Raw genomic sequence first — 21,346 nt, 5'->3', positions numbered from 1 at the left:
GTCTGTGTTCACTAACCCGTGGCTGACGCTGCCTGTTGTCTCTTCATTAGAATTCTGAATCTTTAATGTAACGTATTGAAAGGCAAATCATTTGACTTTATTCTCTCTCCTCCGCTCTCCCTCTCTCGCTCTCCCTCTCTCGCTCTCCCTCTCTCGCTCTCTCTGTCTCGCTCTCTCTGTCTCGCTCTCTCTGTCTCGCTCTCTCTGTCTCGCTCTCTCTGTCTCGCTCTCTCTGTCTCGCTCTCTCTGTCTCGCTCTCTCTGTCTCGCTCTCTCTGTCTCGCTCTCTCTGTCTCGCTCTCTCTGTCTCGCTCTCTCTGTCTCGCTCTCTCTGTCTCGCTCTCTCTGTCTCGCTCTCTCTGTCTCGCTCTCTCTGTCTCGCTCTCTCTGTCTCGCTCTGTCTGTCTCGCTCTCTCTGTCTCGCTCTCTCTGTCTCGCTCTGTCTGTCTCGCTCTCTCTGTCTCGCTCTCTCTGTCTCGCTCTCTCTGTCTCGCTCTCTCTGTCTCGCTCTCTCTGTCTCGCTCTCTCTGTCTCGCTCTCTCTGTCTCGCTCTCTCTGTCTCGCTCTCTCTGTCTCGCTCTCTCTGTCTCGCTCTCTCTGTCTCGCTCTCCCTCCCTCTCTCTCTCCCTCCCTCTCTCTCTCTCCCTCTCTCTCTCTCTCTCTCTCTCTCTCTCTCTCTCTCTCTCTCTCTCTCTCTCTCTCTCTCTCTCTCTCTCTCTCTCTCTCTCTCTCTCTCTCTCTCTCTCTCTCTCTCTCTCTCTCTCGCTCTCGCTCTCGCTCTCGCTCTCGCTCTCGCTCTCGCTCTCGCTCTCGCTCTCGCTCTCTCCCTCTTGCTCGCTCTCTTCGTTTCTGACGTGACTGGAAGTGCCCGAATGACCCAACATGTCTGCTGAGAATAGGAAAGAGAGCGATCTGCATATCATCTGCATATTACAAAAGGAATTAGCATTAGCGCCGTAGCCACAGCCGCCACATTCTCACTAACTAGGCCAACACAGTGATTCCCAACCACATGCTTGCTTTCTAAATATGCTAGCATTCTTCTCCCCCCCCTTCTCATTAGAATATGTGAGCTGTTATAAATCCGGTTCAGATTGTTATTGTTGTCTCGTCGTTATCTTGTCTTTGCTCAGCTGCTAATGAGCGTGACAGCGCGGCTAAACGGGCGCGTTTCCGTTTTACATTATTTGGGAATGCTGGGTAATAAACTCTCATTAGAGAGGAGAAACTCTCCCTCTTTCTTTCTTTTTGTAGCGCCGTCTCTTTAATTACATTCCTCCCTCCCCCCCTCCCTCCCTCCCTCCCTCCCTCCCTCCCTCCCCTCCCCTCTCTAATAAGGATGAGGGCATGCTCCCTCTGCTGATAAAGCCTGTCATGTATTTGTTATTACCAGATGAGAGAATAAAGGAGTGGAATTATTACTTCCTGTTTAAGTGTCTCCTAATTGAAGGAGGGTTTAATTGGACTCTTGTTTTCGTGTTTCGTTTCTTTTTTAGTTTCCTAATGAGTTGAACAATGTTGCTCTTTCTCCCCTTTCACAAGGCTTACTGCTGGTGTGGTAACGTATCAGTAGTGTAGTTCGTCGCGATTTAGTTATATTAATACAATACCGGAGTTTATAATTTGAGTTTCTGTCTGTTTTTCCCCCCCGGTCTCTTTTCCACGTTATTAATCCGTTTGTTAACAGCCAGTTTGTGTTTTTCAAGCCCACAACAGCAGCCTTCATTCTTAGCAGCCTTGAGTGCATTGAAAAGTAAAGCAATGCTTAATCCTTTTCAGATTTCAACTTGAGTTGCATTTAAGAACCAGACCACCATTCCAGAGAAAATAACTGTCAGATGAATGTTATTACTTCTTTTTTATTTATTATTTTTTAGGATCAAATTAAAAGTGTTCATTTTGAATCCTGCTGTATCGTTCAGGGTCGAGGAAATACAATGGACGCTCTGTCATGTAGACGGAGTGTATCTGTTGTCATCCTTCCTTTTCATGTCACATGGCGCCACTGTTAACAAATAACAGTTTCTACTGCTGCCACCAACTGTCGGTCCGTTGGCACGAGCATGGCTAATGGCTGACTGCTAGCATGGCTAATGGCTGACTGCTAGCATGGCTAATGGCTGACTGCTAGCATGGCTAATGGCTGACTGCTAGCATGGCTAATGGCTGACTGCTAGCATGGCTAATGGCTGACTGCTAGCATGGCTAATGGCTGACTGCTAGCATGGCTAATGGCTGACTGCTAGCATGGCTAATGGCTGACTGCTAGCATAGCTAATGGCTGACTGCTAGCATGGCTAATGGCTGACTTCTGGAGTGGAATATGTCAGACTGCTAGCATGGCTAATGGCTGACTTCTGGAGTGGAATATGGCAGTCAGTCTGCTAGCATGGCTAATGGCTGACTGCTAGCATGGCTAATGGCTGACTGCTAGCATGGCTAATGGCCTCTCTGGCACCTGTGTGTCTCTTAAAATCAAGACTACACAGAGAGGGGGAGGGGAGAGTAGGGGAGGTAGAGTATGGGGGAGGGAGCGTTGGGGAGGGGGAGTGGGGGGAGGAATAGTAGGGGGGAGTGGGGGGGAGGAAGAGTAGGGGGGAGGAAGAGTAGGGGGGAGTGTGGGGAGGAAGAGTAGGGGAGGAGAGTAGGGGGGCAGGACATTAGGGGGAGGAGAGTTGGGTTGAAGACGGGGAGGAAGAGTAGGGGAGACAGACACTGGAAATCAATGTAAATTGTCAATGCACTTCCAAGGTCCCGCTGCCCCTCTCCAAACGCCAGGGTAAAGATTTCTGCCGTTGGAAAGCTGCCGTTCGGTCTCCCTTTTAGAGGGGGATAGGTTACTCTAATGTATCACAAATTGATCACAATGCACTTATTCTGTACTTTTTAAAATGGGAATCTTCTTTCTTTGACGACTTGTTTTTTTTCTTCTTCTGTGAAGACGACAAGCCGGCAACGCTGCTTGCTGTTCCTACTATCTGACCGTTTGGACCCCTCCCCCCCCCTAACCCTGTTAGTTTGCTGCTGTTCCTACTATCTGACCGTTTGGACCCCCCCCCCCCCCCCCTGTTAGTTTGCTGCTGTTCCTACTATCTGACCGTTTGGACCCCTCCCCCCCCCTAACCCTGTTAGTTTGCTGCTGTTCCTACTATCTGACCGTTTGGACCCCCCCCCCCCCCCCCTAACCCTGTTAGTTTGCTGCTGTTCCTACTATCTGACCGTTTGGACCCCTCCCCCCCCCTAACCCTGTTAGTTTGCTGCTGTTCCTACTATCTGACCGTTTGGACCCCTCCCCCCTAACCCTGTTAGTTTGCTGCTGTTCCTACTATCTGACCGTTTGGACCCCCCCCCCCCCCCCTGTTAGTTTGCTGCTGTTCCTACTATCTGACCGTTTGGACCCCTCCCCCCCCCTAACCCTGTTAGTTTGCTGCTGTTCCTACTATCTGACCGTTTGGACCCCTCCCCCCCCCCCCTGTTAGTTTGCTGCTGTTCCTACTATCTGACCGTTTGGACCCCCCCCCCTAACCCTGTTAGTTTGCTGCTGTTCCTACTATCTGACCGTTTGGACCCCCCCCCCTAACCCTGTTAGTTTGCTGCTGTTCCTACTATCTGACCGTTTGGACCCCTCCCCCCTAACCCTGTTAGTTTGCTGCTGTTCCTACTATCTGACCGTTTGGAACCCCCCCCCCCCCCTGTTAGTTTGCTGCTGTTCCTACTATCTGACCGTTTGGACCCCCCCCCCCCCCCCCTGTTAGTTTGCTGCTGTTCCTACTATCTGACCGTTTGGACCCCTCCCCCCTAACCCTGTTAGTTTGCTGCTGTTCCTACTATCTGACCGTTTGGACCCCCCCCCCTAACCCTGTTAGTTTGCTGCTGTTCCTACTATCTGACCGTTTGGACCCCCCCCCCCCCCCTGCTGTTCCTAACCCTGTTAGTTTGCTGCTGTTCCTACTATCTGACCGTTTGGACCCCCCCCCCCCCCCCTGTTAGTTTGCTGCTGTTCCTACTATCTGACCGTTTGGACCCCCCCCCCCCCCCTGTTAGTTTGCTGCTGTTCCTACTATCTGACCGTTTGGACCCCTCCCCCCCCCTAACCCTGTTAGTTTGCTGCTGTTCCTACTATCTGACCGTTTGGACCCCCCCCCCCCCCCCCCCTAACCCTGTTAGTTTGCTGCTGTTCCTACTATCTGACCGTTTGGACCCCTCCCCCCCCTAACCCTGTTAGTTTGCTGCTGTTCCTACTATCTGACCGTTTGGACCCCCCCCCCCCCCCCCTGTTAGTTTGCTGCTGTTCCTACTATCTGACCGTTTGGACCCCTCCCCCCCCCTAACCCTGTTAGTTTGCTGCTGTTCCTACTATCTGACCGTTTGGACCCCTCCCCCCTAACCCTGTTAGTTTGCTGCTGTTCATACTATCTGACCGTTTGGACCCCCCCCCCCCCCCCTGTTAGTTTGCTGCTGTTCCTACTATCTGACCGTTTGGACCCCCCCCCCCCCCCCTAACCCTGTTAGTTTGCTGCTGTTCCTACTATCTGACCGTTTGTACCCCCCCCCCCCCCCTAACCCTGTTAGTTTGCTGCTGTTCCTACTATCTGACCGTTTGGACCCCTCCCCCCTAACCCTGTTAGTTTGCTGCTGTTCCTACTATCTGACCGTTTGGACCCCCCCCCCCCCTGTTAGTTTGCTGCTGTTCCTACTATCTGACCGTTTGGACCCCCCCCCCCCCCCTGTTAGTTTGCTGCTGTTCCTACTATCTGACCGTTTGGACCCCTCCCCCTAACCCTGTTAGTTTGCTGCTGTTCCTACTATCTGACCGTTTGGACCCCCCCCCCCCCCCTGTTAGTTTGCTGCTGTTCCTACTATCTGACCGTTTGGACCCCCCCCCCCTAACCCTGTTAGTTTGCTGCTGTTCCTACTATCTGACCGTTTGGACCCCTCCCCCCTAACCCTGTTAGTTTGCTGCTGTTCCTACTATCTGACCGTTTGGACCCCCCCCCCTAACCCTGTTAGTTTGCTGCTGTTCCTACTATCTGACCGTTTGGACCCCCCCCCCCCCCCCGCTAACCCTGTTAGTTTGCTGCTGTTCCTACTATCTGACCGTTTGGACCAGATTTCCGTCTTATAGATTCTGGAGAGTTTGGGTGTGGAGGGGGCTGGTTAGGAGATGACATGGCCTAATACAGACACTTCTCAAACATGTACTGTGAAATATTTAATTTTCTCTGTTACGCTGTGTGCACTGAACTGACATGCATGATTGTTTCTGACAGTGTTCAGATGAAGGGAATTAAATAGTCTGTAAAGCCCTCCAGCAGTGTGTAGACTACTGTAATAGTCTGTTATTCCCTCCAGTGGTGTGTAGACTACTGTAATAGTCCCTTAGACCCTCCAGTGGTGTGTAGACTACTGTAATAGTCTCTATGGCCCTCCAGCGGTGTGTAGACTACTGTAATAGTCCCTTAGACCCTCCAGCAGTGTGTAGACTACTGTAATAGTCCCTTAGACCCTCCAGCAGTGTGTAGACTACTGTAATAGTCCCTTAGACCCTCCAGCGGTGTGTAGACTACTGTACTTGTCCCTTAGCCCCTCCAGCGGTGTGTAGACTACTGTAATAGTCTCTTAGACCCTCCAGTGGTGTGTAGACTACTGTAATAGTCTCTAGATCCCTCCAGTGGTGTGTAGACTACTGTAATAGTCTCTAGATCCCTCCAGCGGTGTGTAGACTACTGTAATAGTCTCTTAGACCCTCCAGCGGTGTGTAGACTACTGTAATAGTCTCTAGATCCCTCCAGTGGTGTGTAGACTACTGTAATAGTCTCTTAGCCCCTCCAGTGGTGTGTAGACTACTGTAATAGTCTCTAGATCCCTCCAGCAGTGTGTAGACTACTGTAATAGTCTCTAATCCCCTCCAGCGGTGTGTAGACTACTGTAATAGTCTCTAATCCCCTCCAGCAGTGTGTAACATACTGTAATAGTCTCTTAGACCCTCCAGCGGTGTGTAGACTACTGTAATAGTCTCTTAGACCCTCCAGTGGTGTGTAGACTACTGTAATAGTCTCTAGATCCCTCAAGTGGTGTGTAGACTACTGTAATAGTCTCTAGATCCCTCCAGCGGTGTGTAGACTACTGTAATAGTCTCTAGATCCCTCCAGCGGTGTGTAGACTACTGTAATAGTCTCTGCCCCTCCAGCGGTGTGTAGACTACTGTAATAGTCTCTAATCCCCTCCAGTGGTATGTAGACTACTGTAATAGTCCCTTAGACCCTCCAGTGGTGTGTAGACTACTGTAATAGTCTCTAATCCCTCCAGCGGTGTGTAGACTACTGTAATAGTCTCTAATCCCCTCCAGTGGTATGTAGACTACTGTAATAGTCTCTTAGACCCTCCAGCGGTGTGTAGACTACTGTAATAGTCCCTTAGACCCTCCAGCGGTGTGTAGACTACTGTAATAGTCTCTTAGACCCTCCAGTGGTGTGTAGACTACTGTAATAGTCTCTTACCCCCTCCAGCGGTGTGTAGACTACTGTAATAGTCTCTAGATCCCTCCAGCGGTGTGTAGACTACTGTAATAGTCTCTTAATCCCTCCAGCGGTGTGTAGACTACTGTAATAGTCTCTTAGACCCTCCAGTGGTGTGTAGACTACTGTAATAGTCTCTTAGACCCTCCAGCGGTGTGTAGACTACTGTAATAGTCTCTTAGACCCTCCAGCGGTATGTAGACTACTGTAATAGTCTCTTAGACCCTCCAGTGGTGTGTAGACTACTGTAATAGTCTCTTAGACCCTCCAGCAGTGTGTAGACTACTGTAATAGTCTCTTAGACCCTCCAGTGGTGTGTAGACTACTGTAATAGTCTCTAGATCCCTCCAGTGGTGTGTAGACTACTGTAATAGTCTCTGCCCCTCCAGTGGTGTGTAGACTACTGTAATAGTCTCTTAGCCCCTCCAGCAGTGTGTAGACTACTGTAATAGTCCCTTAGACCCTCCAGTGGTGTGTAGACTACTGTAATAGTCTCTAGATCCCTCCTGTGGTGTGTAGACTACTGTAATAGTCTCTGCCCCTCCAGTGGTGTGTAGACTACTGTAATAGTCTCTTAGCCCCTCCAGCAGTGTGTAGACTACTGTAATAGTCCCTTAGACCCTCCAGCGGTGTGTAGACTACTGTAATAGTCCCTTAGACCCTCCAGCAGTGTGTAACATACTGTAATAGTCCCTTAGACCCTCCAGCAGTGTGTAACATACTGTAATAGTCCCTTAGACCCTCCAGCAGTGTGTAACATACTGTAATAGTCCCTTAGACCCTCCAGCAGTGTGTAACATACTGTAATAGTCCCTTAGACCCTCCAGCAGTGTGTAACATACTGTAATAGTCCCTTAGACCCTCCAGCAGTGTGTAACATACTGTAATAGTCCCTTAGACCCTCCAGCAGTGTGTAACATACTGTAATAGTCCCTTAGACCCTCCAGCAGTGTGTAACATACTGTAATAGTCCCTTATACCCTCCAGCAGTGTGTAACATACTGTAATAGTCCCTTAGACCCTCCAGCAGTGTGTAGACTACTGTAATAGTCTCTTAGCCCCTCCAGCAGTGTGTAACATACTGTAATAGTCTGTAAAGCCCTCCAGTGGTGTGTAGACTACTGTAATAGTCTCTTAGCCCCTCCAGTGGTGTGTAGACTACTGTAATAGTCTCTTAGACCCTCCAGCGGTGTGTAGACTACTGTAATAGTCTCTAACCCCTCCAGCAGTGTGTAACATACTGTAATAGTCTCTTAGCCCCTCCAGCAGTGTGTAACATACTGTAATAGTCTGTAAAGCCCTCCAGTGGTGTGTAGACTACTGTAATAGTCTCTTAGCCCCTCCAGTGGTGTGTAGACTACTGTAATAGTCTCTTAGACCCTCCAGTGGTGTGTAGACTACTGTAATAGTCTGTAATGCCCTCCAGCGGTGTGTAGACTACTGTAATAGTCTGTAATGCCCTCCAGCGGTGTGTAGACTACTGTAATAGTCTGTAATGCCCTCCAGCGGTGTGTAGACTACTGTAATAGTCTCTTAGACCCTCCAGTGGTGTGTAGACTACTGTAATAGTCTCTTAGACCCTCCAGTGGTGTGTAGACTACTGTAATAGTCTCTTAGCCCCTCCAGTGGTGTGTAGACTACTGTAATAGTCTCTAATCCCCTCCAGCGGTGTGTAGACTACTGTAATAGTCTCTTAGCCCCTCCAGCGGTGTGTAGACTACTGTAATAGTCTCTAATCCCTCCAGTGGTGTGTAGACTACTGTAATAGTCTCTTAGCCCCTCCAGCAGTGTGTAGACTACTGTAATAGTCTGTAATGCCCTCCAGCGGTGTGTAGACTACTGTAATAGTCTCGTAGCCCCTCCAGTGGTGTGTAGACTACTGTAATAGTCCCTTAGACCCTCCAGCGGTGTGTAGACTACTGTAATAGTCTCTTATCCCCTCCAGTGGTGTGTAGACTACTGTAATAGTTTCTTAGCCCCTCCAGCGGTGTGTAGACTACTGTAATAGTCCCTTAGACCCTCCAGTGGTGTGTAGACTACTGTAATAGTCCCTTAGACCCTCCAGTGGTGTGTAGACTACTGTAATAGTCTCTTAGACCCTCCAGTGGTGTGTAGACTACTGTAATAGTCTCTTATCCCCTCCAGTGGTGTGTAGACTACTGTAATAGTCTGTAATGCCCTCAAGCGGTGTGTAGACTACTGTAATAGTCTCTTAGCCCCTCCAGTGGTGTGTAGACTACTGTAATAGTCCCTTAGACCCTCCAGCAGTGTGTAGACTACTGTAATAGTCCCTTAGACCCTCCAGCAGTGTGTAGACTACTGTAATAGTCTCTTAGACCCTCCAGCGGTGTGTAGACTACTGTAATAGTCTCTTAGCCCCTCCAGCAGTGTGTAGACTACTGTAATAGTCTGTAATGCCCTCCAGCGGTGTGTAGACTACTGTAATAGTCTCTTAGACCCTCCAGTGGTGTGTAGACTACTGTAATAGTCTCTTAGACCCTCCAGTGGTGTGTAGACTACTGTAATAGTCTGTAAAGCCCTCCAGCGGTGTGTAGACTACTGTAATAGTCTCTTAGACCCTCCAGTGGTGTGTAGACTACTGTAATAGTCCCTTAGTCCCTCCAGCAGTGTGTAGACTACTGTAATAGTCTCTTAGCCCCTCCAGCGGTGTGTAGACTACTGTAATAGTCTCTTAGCCCCTCCAGTGGTGTGTAGACTACTGTAATAGTCTCTGCCCCTCCAGCGGTGTGTAGACTACTGTAATAGTCTCTTAGCCCCTCCAGCGGTGTGTAGACTACTGTAATAGTCTCTAATCCCTCCAGTGGTGTGTAGACCACTGTAATAGTCTCTTAGCCCCTCCAGCAGTGTGTAGACTACTGTAATAGTCTGTTATTCCCTCCAGTGGTGTGTAGACTACTGTAATAGTCTCTTAGCCCCTCCAGCAGTGTGTAGACTACTGTAATAGTCTGTTATTCCCTCCAGTGGTGTGTAGACTACTGTAATAGTCTCTTAGACCCTCCAGTGGTGTGTAGACTACTGTAATAGTCTCTAGATCCCTCCAGCAGTGTGTAGACTACTGTAATAGTCTCTTATCCCCTCCAGCGGTGTGTAGACTACTGTAATAGTCTCTAATCCCCTCCAGCAGTGTGTAACATACTGTAATAGTCTCTTAGACCCTCCAGCGGTGTGTAGACTACTGTAATAGTCTCTTAGACCCTCCAGTGGTGTGTAGACTACTGTAATAGTCTCTAGATCCCTCAAGTGGTGTGTAGACTACTGTAATAGTCTCTAGATCCCTCCAGCGGTGTGTAGACTACTGTAATAGTCTCTAGATCCCTCCAGCGGTGTGTAGACTACTGTAATAGTCTCTGCCCCTCCAGCGGTGTGTAGACTACTGTAATAGTCTCTAATCCCCTCCAGTGGTATGTAGACTACTGTAATAGTCCCTTAGACCCTCCAGTGGTGTGTAGACTACTGTAATAGTCTCTAATCCCTCCAGCGGTGTGTAGACTACTGTAATAGTCTCTAATCCCCTCCAGTGGTATGTAGACTACTGTAATAGTCTCTTAGACCCTCCAGCGGTGTGTAGACTACTGTAATAGTCCCTTAGACCCTCCAGCGGTGTGTAGACTACTGTAATAGTCTCTTAGACCCTCCAGTGGTGTGTAGACTACTGTAATAGTCTCTTACCCCCTCCAGCGGTGTGTAGACTACTGTAATAGTCTCTAGATCCCTCCAGCGGTGTGTAGACTACTGTAATAGTCTCTTAATCCCTCCAGCGGTGTGTAGACTACTGTAATAGTCTCTTAGACCCTCCAGTGGTGTGTAGACTACTGTAATAGTCTCTTAGACCCTCCAGCGGTGTGTAGACTACTGTAATAGTCTCTTAGACCCTCCAGCGGTATGTAGACTACTGTAATAGTCTCTTAGACCCTCCAGTGGTGTGTAGACTACTGTAATAGTCTCTTAGACCCTCCAGCAGTGTGTAGACTACTGTAATAGTCTCTTAGACCCTCCAGTGGTGTGTAGACTACTGTAATAGTCTCTAGATCCCTCCAGTGGTGTGTAGACTACTGTAATAGTCTCTGCCCCTCCAGTGGTGTGTAGACTACTGTAATAGTCTCTTAGCCCCTCCAGCAGTGTGTAGACTACTGTAATAGTCCCTTAGACCCTCCAGTGGTGTGTAGACTACTGTAATAGTCTCTAGATCCCTCCTGTGGTGTGTAGACTACTGTAATAGTCTCTGCCCCTCCAGTGGTGTGTAGACTACTGTAATAGTCTCTTAGCCCCTCCAGCAGTGTGTAGACTACTGTAATAGTCCCTTAGACCCTCCAGCGGTGTGTAGACTACTGTAATAGTCCCTTAGACCCTCCAGCAGTGTGTAACATACTGTAATAGTCCCTTAGACCCTCCAGCAGTGTGTAACATACTGTAATAGTCCCTTAGACCCTCCAGCAGTGTGTAACATACTGTAATAGTCCCTTAGACCCTCCAGCAGTGTGTAACATACTGTAATAGTCCCTTAGACCCTCCAGCAGTGTGTAACATACTGTAATAGTCCCTTAGACCCTCCAGCAGTGTGTAACATACTGTAATAGTCCCTTAGACCCTCCAGCAGTGTGTAACATACTGTAATAGTCCCTTAGACCCTCCAGCAGTGTGTAACATACTGTAATAGTCCCTTATACCCTCCAGCAGTGTGTAACATACTGTAATAGTCCCTTAGACCCTCCAGCAGTGTGTAGACTACTGTAATAGTCTCTTAGCCCCTCCAGCAGTGTGTAACATACTGTAATAGTCTGTAAAGCCCTCCAGTGGTGTGTAGACTACTGTAATAGTCTCTTAGACCCTCCAGCGGTGTGTAGACTACTGTAATAGTCTCTAACCCCTCCAGCAGTGTGTAACATACTGTAATAGTCTCTTAGCCCCTCCAGCAGTGTGTAACATACTGTAATAGTCTGTAAAGCCCTCCAGTGGTGTGTAGACTACTGTAATAGTCTCTTAGCCCCTCCAGTGGTGTGTAGACTACTGTAATAGTCTCTTAGACCCTCCAGCGGTATGTAGACTACTGTAATAGTCTCTTAGCCCCTCCAGCGGTGTGTAGTCTACTGTAATAGTCTCTTAGCCCCTCCAGCGGTGTGTAGACTACTGTAATAGTCTCTTAGCCCCTCCAGCGGTGTGTAGACTACTGTAATAGTCTCTATGGCCCTCCAGCGGTGTGTAGACTACTGTAATAGTCTCTTAGCCCCTCCAGCAGTGTGTAGACTACTGTAATAGTCCCTTAGCCCCTCCAGTGGTGTGTAGACTACTGTAATAGTCTCTTATCCCCTCCAGTGGTGTGTAGACTACTGTAATAGTCTCTTAGACCCTCCAGTGGTGTGTAGACTACTGTAATAGTCTCTTAGACCCTCCAGTGGTGTGTAGACTACTGTAATAGTCTGTAATGCCCTCCAGCGGTGTGTAGACTACTGTAATAGTCTGTAATGCCCTCCAGCGGTGTGTAGACTACTGTAATAGTCTGTAATGCCCTCCAGCGGTGTGTAGACTACTGTAATAGTCTCTTAGACCCTCCAGTGGTGTGTAGACTACTGTAATAGTCTCTTAGACCCTCCAGTGGTGTGTAGACTACTGTAATAGTCTCTTAGCCCCTCCAGTGGTGTGTAGACTACTGTAATAGTCTCTAATCCCCTCCAGCGGTGTGTAGACTACTGTAATAGTCTCTTAGCCCCTCCAGCGGTGTGTAGACTACTGTAATAGTCTCTAATCCCTCCAGTGGTGTGTAGACTACTGTAATAGTCTCTTAGCCCCTCCAGCAGTGTGTAGACTACTGTAATAGTCTGTAATGCCCTCCAGCGGTGTGTAGACTACTGTAATAGTCTCGTAGCCCCTCCAGTGGTGTGTAGACTACTGTAATAGTCCCTTAGACCCTCCAGCGGTGTGTAGACTACTGTAATAGTCTCTTATCCCCTCCAGTGGTGTGTAGACTACTGTAATAGTTTCTTAGCCCCTCCAGCGGTGTGTAGACTACTGTAATAGTCCCTTAGACCCTCCAGTGGTGTGTAGACTACTGTAATAGTCCCTTAGACCCTCCAGTGGTGTGTAGACTACTGTAATAGTCTCTTAGACCCTCCAGTGGTGTGTAGACTACTGTAATAGTCCCTTAGACCCTCCAGTGGTGTGTAGACTACTGTAATAGTCTGTAATGCCCTCAAGCGGTGTGTAGACTACTGTAATAGTCTCTTAGCCCCTCCAGTGGTGTGTAGACTACTGTAATAGTCCCTTAGACCCTCCAGCAGTGTGTAGACTACTGTAATAGTCCCTTAGACCCTCCAGCAGTGTGTAGACTACTGTAATAGTCTCTTAGACCCTCCAGCGGTGTGTAGAATACTGTAATAGTCTCTTAGCCCCTCCAGCAGTGTGTAGACTACTGTAATAGTCTGTAATGCCCTCCAGCGGTGTGTAGACTACTGTAATAGTCTCTTAGACCCTCCAGTGGTGTGTAGACTACTGTAATAGTCTCTTAGACCCTCCAGTGGTGTGTAGACTACTGTAATAGTCTGTAAAGCCCTCCAGCGGTGTGTAGACTACTGTAATAGTCTCTTAGACCCTCCAGTGGTGTGTAGACTACTGTAATAGTCCCTTAGTCCCTCCAGCAGTGTGTAGACTACTGTAATAGTCTCTTAGCCCCTCCAGCGGTGTGTAGACTACTGTAATAGTCTCTTAGCCCCTCCAGTGGTGTGTAGACTACTGTAATAGTCTCTGCCCCTCCAGCGGTGTGTAGACTACTGTAATAGTCTCTTAGCCCCTCCAGCGGTGTGTAGACTACTGTAATAGTCTCTAATCCCTCCAGTGGTGTGTAGACCACTGTAATAGTCTCTTAGCCCCTCCAGCAGTGTGTAGACTACTGTAATAGTCTGTTATTCCCTCCAGTGGTGTGTAGACTACTGTAATAGTCTCTTAGCCCCTCCAGCAGTGTGTAGACTACTGTAATAGTCTGTTATTCCCTCCAGTGGTGTGTAGACTACTGTAATAGTCTCTTAGACCCTCCAGTGGTGTGTAGACTACTGTAATAGTCTCTTAGACCCTCCAGCGGTGTGTAGACTACTGTAATAGTCTCTTAGTCCCTCCAGCGGTGTGTAGACTACTGTAATAGTCCCTTAGACCCTCCAGTGGTGTGTAGACTACTGTAATAGTCTCTTAGACCCTCCAGTGGTGTGTAGACTACTGTAATAGTCTGTAAAGCCCTCCAGTGGTGTGTAGACTACTGTAATAGTCTGTAATGCCCTCCAGCGGTGTGTAGACTACTGTAATAGTCTCTTAGCCCCTCCAGTGGTGTGTAGACTACTGTAATAGTCCCTTAGACCCTCCAGCGGTGTGTAGACTACTGTAATAGTCTCTTATCCCCTCCAGTGGTGTGTAGACTACTGTAATAGTTTCTTAGCCCCTCCAGCGGTGTGTAGACTACTGTAATAGTCCCTTAGACCCTCCAGTGGTGTGTAGACTACTGTAATAGTCCCTTAGTCCCTCCAGTGGTGTGTAGACTACTGTAATAGTCTCTAATCCCCTCCAGCAGTGTGTAGACTACTGTAATAGTCTCTAACCCCTCCAGCAGTGTGTAGACTACTGTAATAGTCCCTTAGACCCTCCAGCGGTGTGTAGACTACTGTAATAGTCTCTTAGACCCTCCAGTGGTGTGTAGACTACTGTAATAGTCGCTTAGCCCCTCCAGTGGTGTGTAGACTACTGTAATAGTCTGTATGCCCTCCAGCGGTGTGTAGACTACTGTAATAGTCTGTTATCCCCTCCAGCGGTGTGTAGTCTACTGTAATAGTCTCTTAGCCCCTCCAGCAGTGTGTAGACTACTGTAATAGTCCCTTAGACCCTCCAGCAGTGTGTAGACTACTGTAATAGTCTCTTAGACCCTCCAGCGGTGTGTAGACTACTGTAATAGTCTCTTAGCCCCTCCAGCGGTGTGTAGACTACTGTAATAGTCTCTTAGCCCCTCCAGCAGTGTGTAGACTACTGTAATAGTCTGTTATTCCCTCCAGTGGTGTGTAGACTACTGTAATAGTCTCTTAGCCCCTCCAGCAGTGTGTAGACTACTGTAATAGTCTGTTATTCCCTCCAGTGGTGTGTAGACTACTGTAATAGTCTGTTATTCCCTCCAGTGGTGTGTAGACTACTGTAATAGTCTCTTAGCCCCTCCAGCGGTGTGTAGACTACTGTAATAGTCTGTTATTCCCTCCAGTGGTGTGTAGACTACTGTAATAGTCTCTTAGCCCCTCCAGCAGTGTGTAGACTACTGTAATAGTCTGTTATTCCCTCCAGTGGTGTGTAGACTACTGTAATAGTCTGTTATTCCCTCCAGTGGTGTGTAGACTACTGTAATAGTCTCTTAGCCCCTCCAGCGGTGTGTAGACTACTGTAATAGTCTCTTAGCCCCTCCAGCGGTGTGTAGACTACTGTAATAGTCTCTTAGCCCCTCCAGCGGTGTGTAGACTACTGTAATAGTCCCTTAGACCCTCCAGCGGTGTGTAGACTACTGTAATAGTCCCTTAAAACAAAATCAAATCAAATCAATCAAATCAAATTTTATTTGTCACATACACATGGTTAGCAGATGTTAATGCGAGTGTAGCGAAATGCTTGTGCTTCTAGTTCCGACAATGCAGTAATAACAAGTAATCTAACTAACAATTCCAAAACTACTGTCTTGTACACAGTGTAAGGGGATTAAGAATATGTACATAAGGATATATGAATGAGTGATGGTACAGAGCAGCATAGGCAAGATACAGTAGATGGTATCGGGTACAGTATGTACAAATGAGATGAGTATGTAAACAAAGTGGCATAGTATAGTATAAAGTGGCTAGTGATACATGTATTACATAAGGATACCGTCGATGATATAGAGTACAGTATATACGTATGCATATGAGATGAATAATGTAGGGTAAGTAACATTTATATAAGGTAGCATTGTTTAAAGTGGCTAGTGATATATTTACATCATTTCCCATCAATTCCCATTATTAAAGTGGCTGGAGTTGAGTCAGTGTCAGTGTGTTGGCAGCAGCCACTCAGTGTTAGTGGTGGCTGTTTAACAGTCTGATGGCCTTGAGATAGAAGCTGTTTTTCAGTCTCTCGGTCCCAGCTTTGATGCACCTTTACTGACCTCGCCTTCTGGATGATAGCGGGGTGAACAGGCAGTGGCTCGGGTGGTTGATGTCCTTGATGATCTTTATGGCCTTCCTGTGACATCGGGTGGTGTAGGTGTCCTGGAGGGCAGGTAGTTTGCCCCCGGTGATGCGTTGTGCAGACCTCACTACCCTCTGGAGAGCCTTACGGTTGAGGGCGGTGCAGTTGCCATACCAGGCGGTGATACAGCCCGCCAGGATGCTCTCGATTGTGCATCTGTAGAAGTTTGTGAGTGCTTTTGGTGACAAGCCGAATTTCTTCAGCCTCCTGAGGTTGAAGAGGCGCTGCTGCGCCTTCTTCACGATGCTGTCTGTGTGAGTGGACCAATTCAGTTTGTCTGTGATGTGTATGCCGAGGAACTTAAAACTTGCTACCCTCTCCACTACTGTTCCATCGATGTGGATAGGGGGGTGTTCCCTCTGCTGTTTCCTGAAGTCCACAATCATCTCCTTAGTTTTGTTGACGTTGAGTGTGAGGTTGTTTTCCTGACACCACACTCCGAGGGCCCTCACCTCCTCCCTGAAGGCCGTCTCATCGTTGTTGGTAATCAAGCCTACCACTGTTGTGTCGTCCGCAAACTTGATGATTGAGTTGGAGGCGTGCGTGGCCACGCAGTCGTGGGTGAACAGGGAGTACAGGAGAGGGCTCAGAACGCAACCTTGTGGGGCCCCAGTGTTGAGGATCAGCGGGGAGGAGATGTTGTTGCCTACCCTCACCACCTGGGGGCGGCCCGTCAGGAAGTCCAGTACCCAGTTGCACAGGGCGGGGTCGAGACCCAGGGTCTCGAGCTTGATGACGAGCTTGGAGGGTACTATGGTGTTGAATGCCGAGCTGTAGTCGATGAACAGCATTCTCACATAGGTATTCCTCTTGTCCAGATGGGTTAGGGCAGTGTGCAGTGTGGTTGAGATTGCATCGTCTGTGGACCTATTTGGGCGGTAAGCAAATTGGAGTGGGTCTAGGGTGTCAGGTAGGGTGGAGGTGATATGGTCCTTGACTAGTCTCTCAAAGCACTTCATGATGACGGATGTGAGTGCTACGGGGCGGTAGTCATTTAGCTCAGTTACCTTAGCTTTCTTGGGAACAGGAACAATGGTGGCCCTCTTGAAGCATGTGGGAACAGCAGACTGGTATAGGGATTGATTGAATATGTCCGTAAACACACCGGCCAGCTGGTCTGCGCATGCTCTGAGGGCGCGGCTGGGGATGCCATCTGGGCCTGCAGCCTTGCGAGGGTTAACACGTTTAAATGTCTTACTCACCTCGGCTGCAGTGAAGGAGAGACCGCATGTTTTCGTTGCAGGCCGTGTCAGTGGCACTGTATTGTCCTCAAAGCGGGCAAAAAAGTTATTTAGTCTGCCTGGGAGCAAGACATCCTGGTCTGTGACTGGGCTGGGTTTCTTCCTGTAGTCCGTGATTGACTGTAGACCCTGCCACATGCCTCTTGTGTCTGACCCTCCAGCGGTGTGTAGACTACTGTAATAGTCCCTTAGACCCTCCAGCAGTGTGTAGACTACTGTAATAGTCCCTTAGACCCTCCAGCGGTGTGTAGACTACTGTAATAGTCCCTTAGACCCTCCAGCGGTGTGTAGACTACTGTAATAGTCCCTTAGACCCTCCAGTGGTGTGTAGACTACTGTAATAGTCTGTTACCCCCTCCAGTGGTGTGTAGACTACTGTAATAGTCTCTTAACCCCTCCAGCGGTGTGTAGACTACTGTAATAGTGTCTTAGACCCTCCAGTGGTGTGTAGACTACTGTAATAGTCCCTTAGACCCTCCAGTGGTGTGTAGACTACTGTAATAGTCTGTAATGCCCTCCAGCGGTGTGTAGACTACTGTAATAGTCTCTTATCCCCTCCAGTGGTGTGTAGACTACTGTAATAGTCTGTAATGCCCTCCAGTGGTGTGTAGACTACTGTAATAGTCTCTTAGCCCCTCCAGCGGTGTGTAGACTACTGTAATAGTCTCTTAGCCCCTCCAGTGGTGTGTAGACTACTGTAATAGTCTCTTATCCCCTCCAGTGGTGTGTAGACTACTGTAATAGTTTCTTAGCCCCTCCAGTGGTGTGTAGACTACTGTAATATTCTCTATGGCCCTCCAGCGGTGTGTAGACTACTGTAATAGTCTCTAATCCCCTCCAGCAGTGTGTAGACTACTGTAATAGTCTCTAACCCCTCCAGCAGTGTGTAACATACTGTAATAGTCCCTTAGACCCTCCAGCAGTGTGTAACATACTGTAATAGTCCCTTAGACCCTCCAGCAGTGTGTAGACTACTGTAATAGTCCCTTAGACCTTCCAGCAGTGTGTAACATACTGTAATAGTCCCTTAGACCCTCCAGCAGTGTGTAACATACTGTAATAGTCTGTTATCCCCTCCAGCAGTGTGTAACATACTGTAATAGTCTGTTATCCTCTCCAGCAGTGTGTAACATACTGTAATAGTCCCTTAGTCCCTCCAGCGGTATGTAGTCTACTGTAATAGTCTCTTAGACCCTCCAGCGGTATGTAGACTACTGTAATAGTCTCTTAGACCCTCCAGCGGTATGTAGACTACTGTAATAGTCTCTTAGACCCTCCAGCGGTGTGTAGACTACTGTAATAGTCCCTTAGACCCTCCAGCGGTATGTAGACTACTGTAATAGTCCCTTAGACCCTCCAGCGGTATGTAGACTACTGTAATAGTCCCTTAGACCCTCCAGTGGTGTGTAGACTACTGTAATAGTCCCTTAGCCCCTCCAGTGGTGTGTAGACTACTGTAATAGTCTCTAATCCCTCCAGTGGTGTGTAGACTACTGTAATAGTCCCTTAGACCCTCCAGTGGTGTGTAGACTACTGTAATAGTCCCTTAGACCCTCCAGTGGTGTGTAGACTACTGTAATAGTCCCTTAGACCCTCCAGCGATATGTAGACTACTGTAATAGTCCCTTAGACCCTCCAGCGGTGTGTAGACTACTGTAATAGTCCCTTAGACCCTCCAGCAGTGTGTAACATACTGTAATAGTCTGTAAATCCCTCCAGTGGTGTGTAGACTACTGTAATAGTCTCTAATCCCTCCAGTGGTGTGTAGACTACTGTAATAGTCTGTAATGCCCTCCAGCGGTGTGTAGACTACTGTAATAGTCTCTTAGACCCTCCAGCAGTGTGTAGACTACTGTAATAGTCCCTTAGACCCTCCAGTGGTGTGTAACATACTGTAATAGTCCCTTAGACCCTCCAGCAGTGTGTAGACTACTGTAATAGTCCCTTAGACCCTCCAGCAGTGTGTAACATACTGTAATAGTCCCTTAGACCCTCCAGCAGTGTGTAACATACTGTAGCTGCTGGTAAAGGAATTCAAAGCCTCTACTTTATCATTCAGCGTGGAACTTTCCACTGCTAATATTTTTTACATGAGATGGTGTTATTATAGACAATAGATGATCTATTTACCTAGTCATGTGTTATTATAGACAATAGATGATATATTTACCTAGTCATGTGTTATTATAGACAATAGATGATCTATTTACCTAGTCATGTGTTATTATAGACCATAGATGATCTATTTACCTAGTCCTGTAATGGTGTTATTATAGACAATAGATGATATATTTACCTAGTCCTGTAATGGTGTTATTATAGACAATAGATGATCTATTTACCTAGTCCTGTAATGGTGTTATTAAACTAAACCAGACAATAGATGACCTATTTACCTAGTCCTGTAATGGTGTTATTAAACTAAACCAGACAATAGATGACCTATTTACCTAGTCCTGTAATGGTGTCATTATAGACAATAGATGATCTATTTACCTAGTCCTGTAATGGTGTTATTATAGACAATAGATGATCTATTTACCTAGTCCTGTAATGGTGTTATTAAACTAAACCAGACAATAGATGACCTATTTACCTAGTCCTGTAATGGTGTTATTATAGACAATGGATGATCTATTTACCTAGTCCTGTGTTATTATAGACAATAGATGATCTATTTACCTAGTCATGTGTTATTATAGACAATAGATGATATATTTACCTAGTCCTGTAATGGTGTTATTATAGACAATAGATGATATATTTACCTAGTCCTGTAATGGTGTTATTAAACTAAACCAGACAATAGATGATATATTTACCTAGTCCTGTAATGGTGTTATTATAAACCAGACAACTCCACGGTAGAATAGTTGGTGTCTGTTTGAACGTTTACACTGACAGGACGTGTCTTGGTTGTTAGGAGGAAGTTGTCAGAGAGCATGTTGACAAATATTGTCTTCTCTGAACACACACACACACACACCCTACTGTCTGGCTGCTTGAGTAGTACTGCATCTAAATGACAAAGCCTTGTCCCATTTGCTTACTCTAAACTGTCTGTGGTTTTTGTGTTTGTTTTACTGTTTTAGATCTAGAAGTGTACCGAGTTCACATTGACCTTGTTTGTCTGTGTCTCTTCTCTCTTTTTGTCAGGTACAAGCATTTCTTACGGGATCTGTCAGAGAACACGAGTCCAGATTACCCAGAGTTCCAACCGCTTTCAAGTAAGTGTCTCACATCTCCCTGCTGCACACACTGCTCAGCTCGCTCAAGCATCACTGTTCCTGCATCCCAAAATGACATCCTATTCACCTATTTTAGTGCACTACTTTTGACCAGAACCCTATGGGCCCTGGCACCCTATATAGTGCACTACTTTTGACCAGAACCCTATGGGCCCTGGCACCTTATATAGTGCACTACTTTTGACCAGAACCCTATGGGCCCTGGCACCTTATATAGTGCACTACGTTTGACCAGGGCCCTATCACCGTATAGGGAATAAGGTGTGTGTCATTTGGGACGGAGCCACTGCGATTCTTCCCGAGGTAAATACAGTATCGATGGATTGACCTCGGCGTCATTTATAGTCTGTCGTAGTCAAGAGATCTGTCTCGACGCTGAAGACTTCAGGGCTACGTCCCAAATGGCACCCTATCCAATTTATAGCGCACTACTTTTGCTGAGAGCCCTATGGGCCGTGGTTAAGGGTAGTGCACTACTTTTGCTGAGAACCCTATGGGCCGTGGTTAAGGGTGGTCCACTACTTTTGCTGAGAGCCCTATGGGCCGTGGTTAAGGGTAGTGCACTACTTTTGCTGAGAACCCTATGGGCCGTGGTTAAGGGTGGTGCACTACTTTTGCTGAGAACCCTATGGGTCTTGGTTAAGGGTGGTGCACTACTTTTGCTGAGAGCCCTATGGGCTGTGGTTAAGGGTAGTGCACTACTTTTACAGAGAGCCCTATGGGCCGTGGTTAAGGGTAGTGCACTACGTAGGGGTCGGGACATTCCAGGCCATGACCCCCACCATCTCTGATGGTTCTGAAATCATTCCTGTAGTTAGAAAACAGATCATATTTATCGTTGCTGAAACATTTATTTAGTTGAACTATAAATTTGAAGCTAATCGATTGCACCCGAATTGGCCGTTTTTTAAAATGTTATAGGTACACTGAACAAAAATATAAACACAACATGTGAAGTTTTGGTCCCATGTTTCACAAGCTGAAAATAAAGGTCACTGAAATGTCATTTCTCTACCATAAGCCACCTCCGTCGTTTTTGAGAATTTTACAGTATGTCCACCCGGCCTCACAACCACAGA

General features: G+C 47.5%; 1 protein-coding gene across 1 annotated transcript in view; it reads left to right on the top strand.

Moving 5' to 3' along the window:
- LOC139394413 (rho guanine nucleotide exchange factor 39-like) overlaps window positions 1-21,346 on the top strand; it is a gene marked incomplete at its 3' end in the record, with an annotated part of 71,656 nt that overhangs the window by 32,654 nt on the left and 17,656 nt on the right. Inside the window, exon 6 of the mRNA XM_071142472.1 lies at window positions 20,176-20,246. Coding sequence (XP_070998573.1) covers window positions 20,176-20,246 — 71 coding nt within the window. The remainder of the gene's footprint in view (window positions 1-20,175; window positions 20,247-21,346) is intronic.

This window comes from Oncorhynchus clarkii, unplaced genomic scaffold (genome assembly GCF_045791955.1).
Source record: "Oncorhynchus clarkii lewisi isolate Uvic-CL-2024 unplaced genomic scaffold, UVic_Ocla_1.0 unplaced_contig_13987_pilon_pilon, whole genome shotgun sequence".
NCBI lineage: Eukaryota > Metazoa > Chordata > Actinopteri > Salmoniformes > Salmonidae > Oncorhynchus > Oncorhynchus clarkii.
The sequence above is the reverse complement of the archived record's forward strand: the minus strand, read 5'-3'. Positions and strand labels throughout refer to the sequence as shown.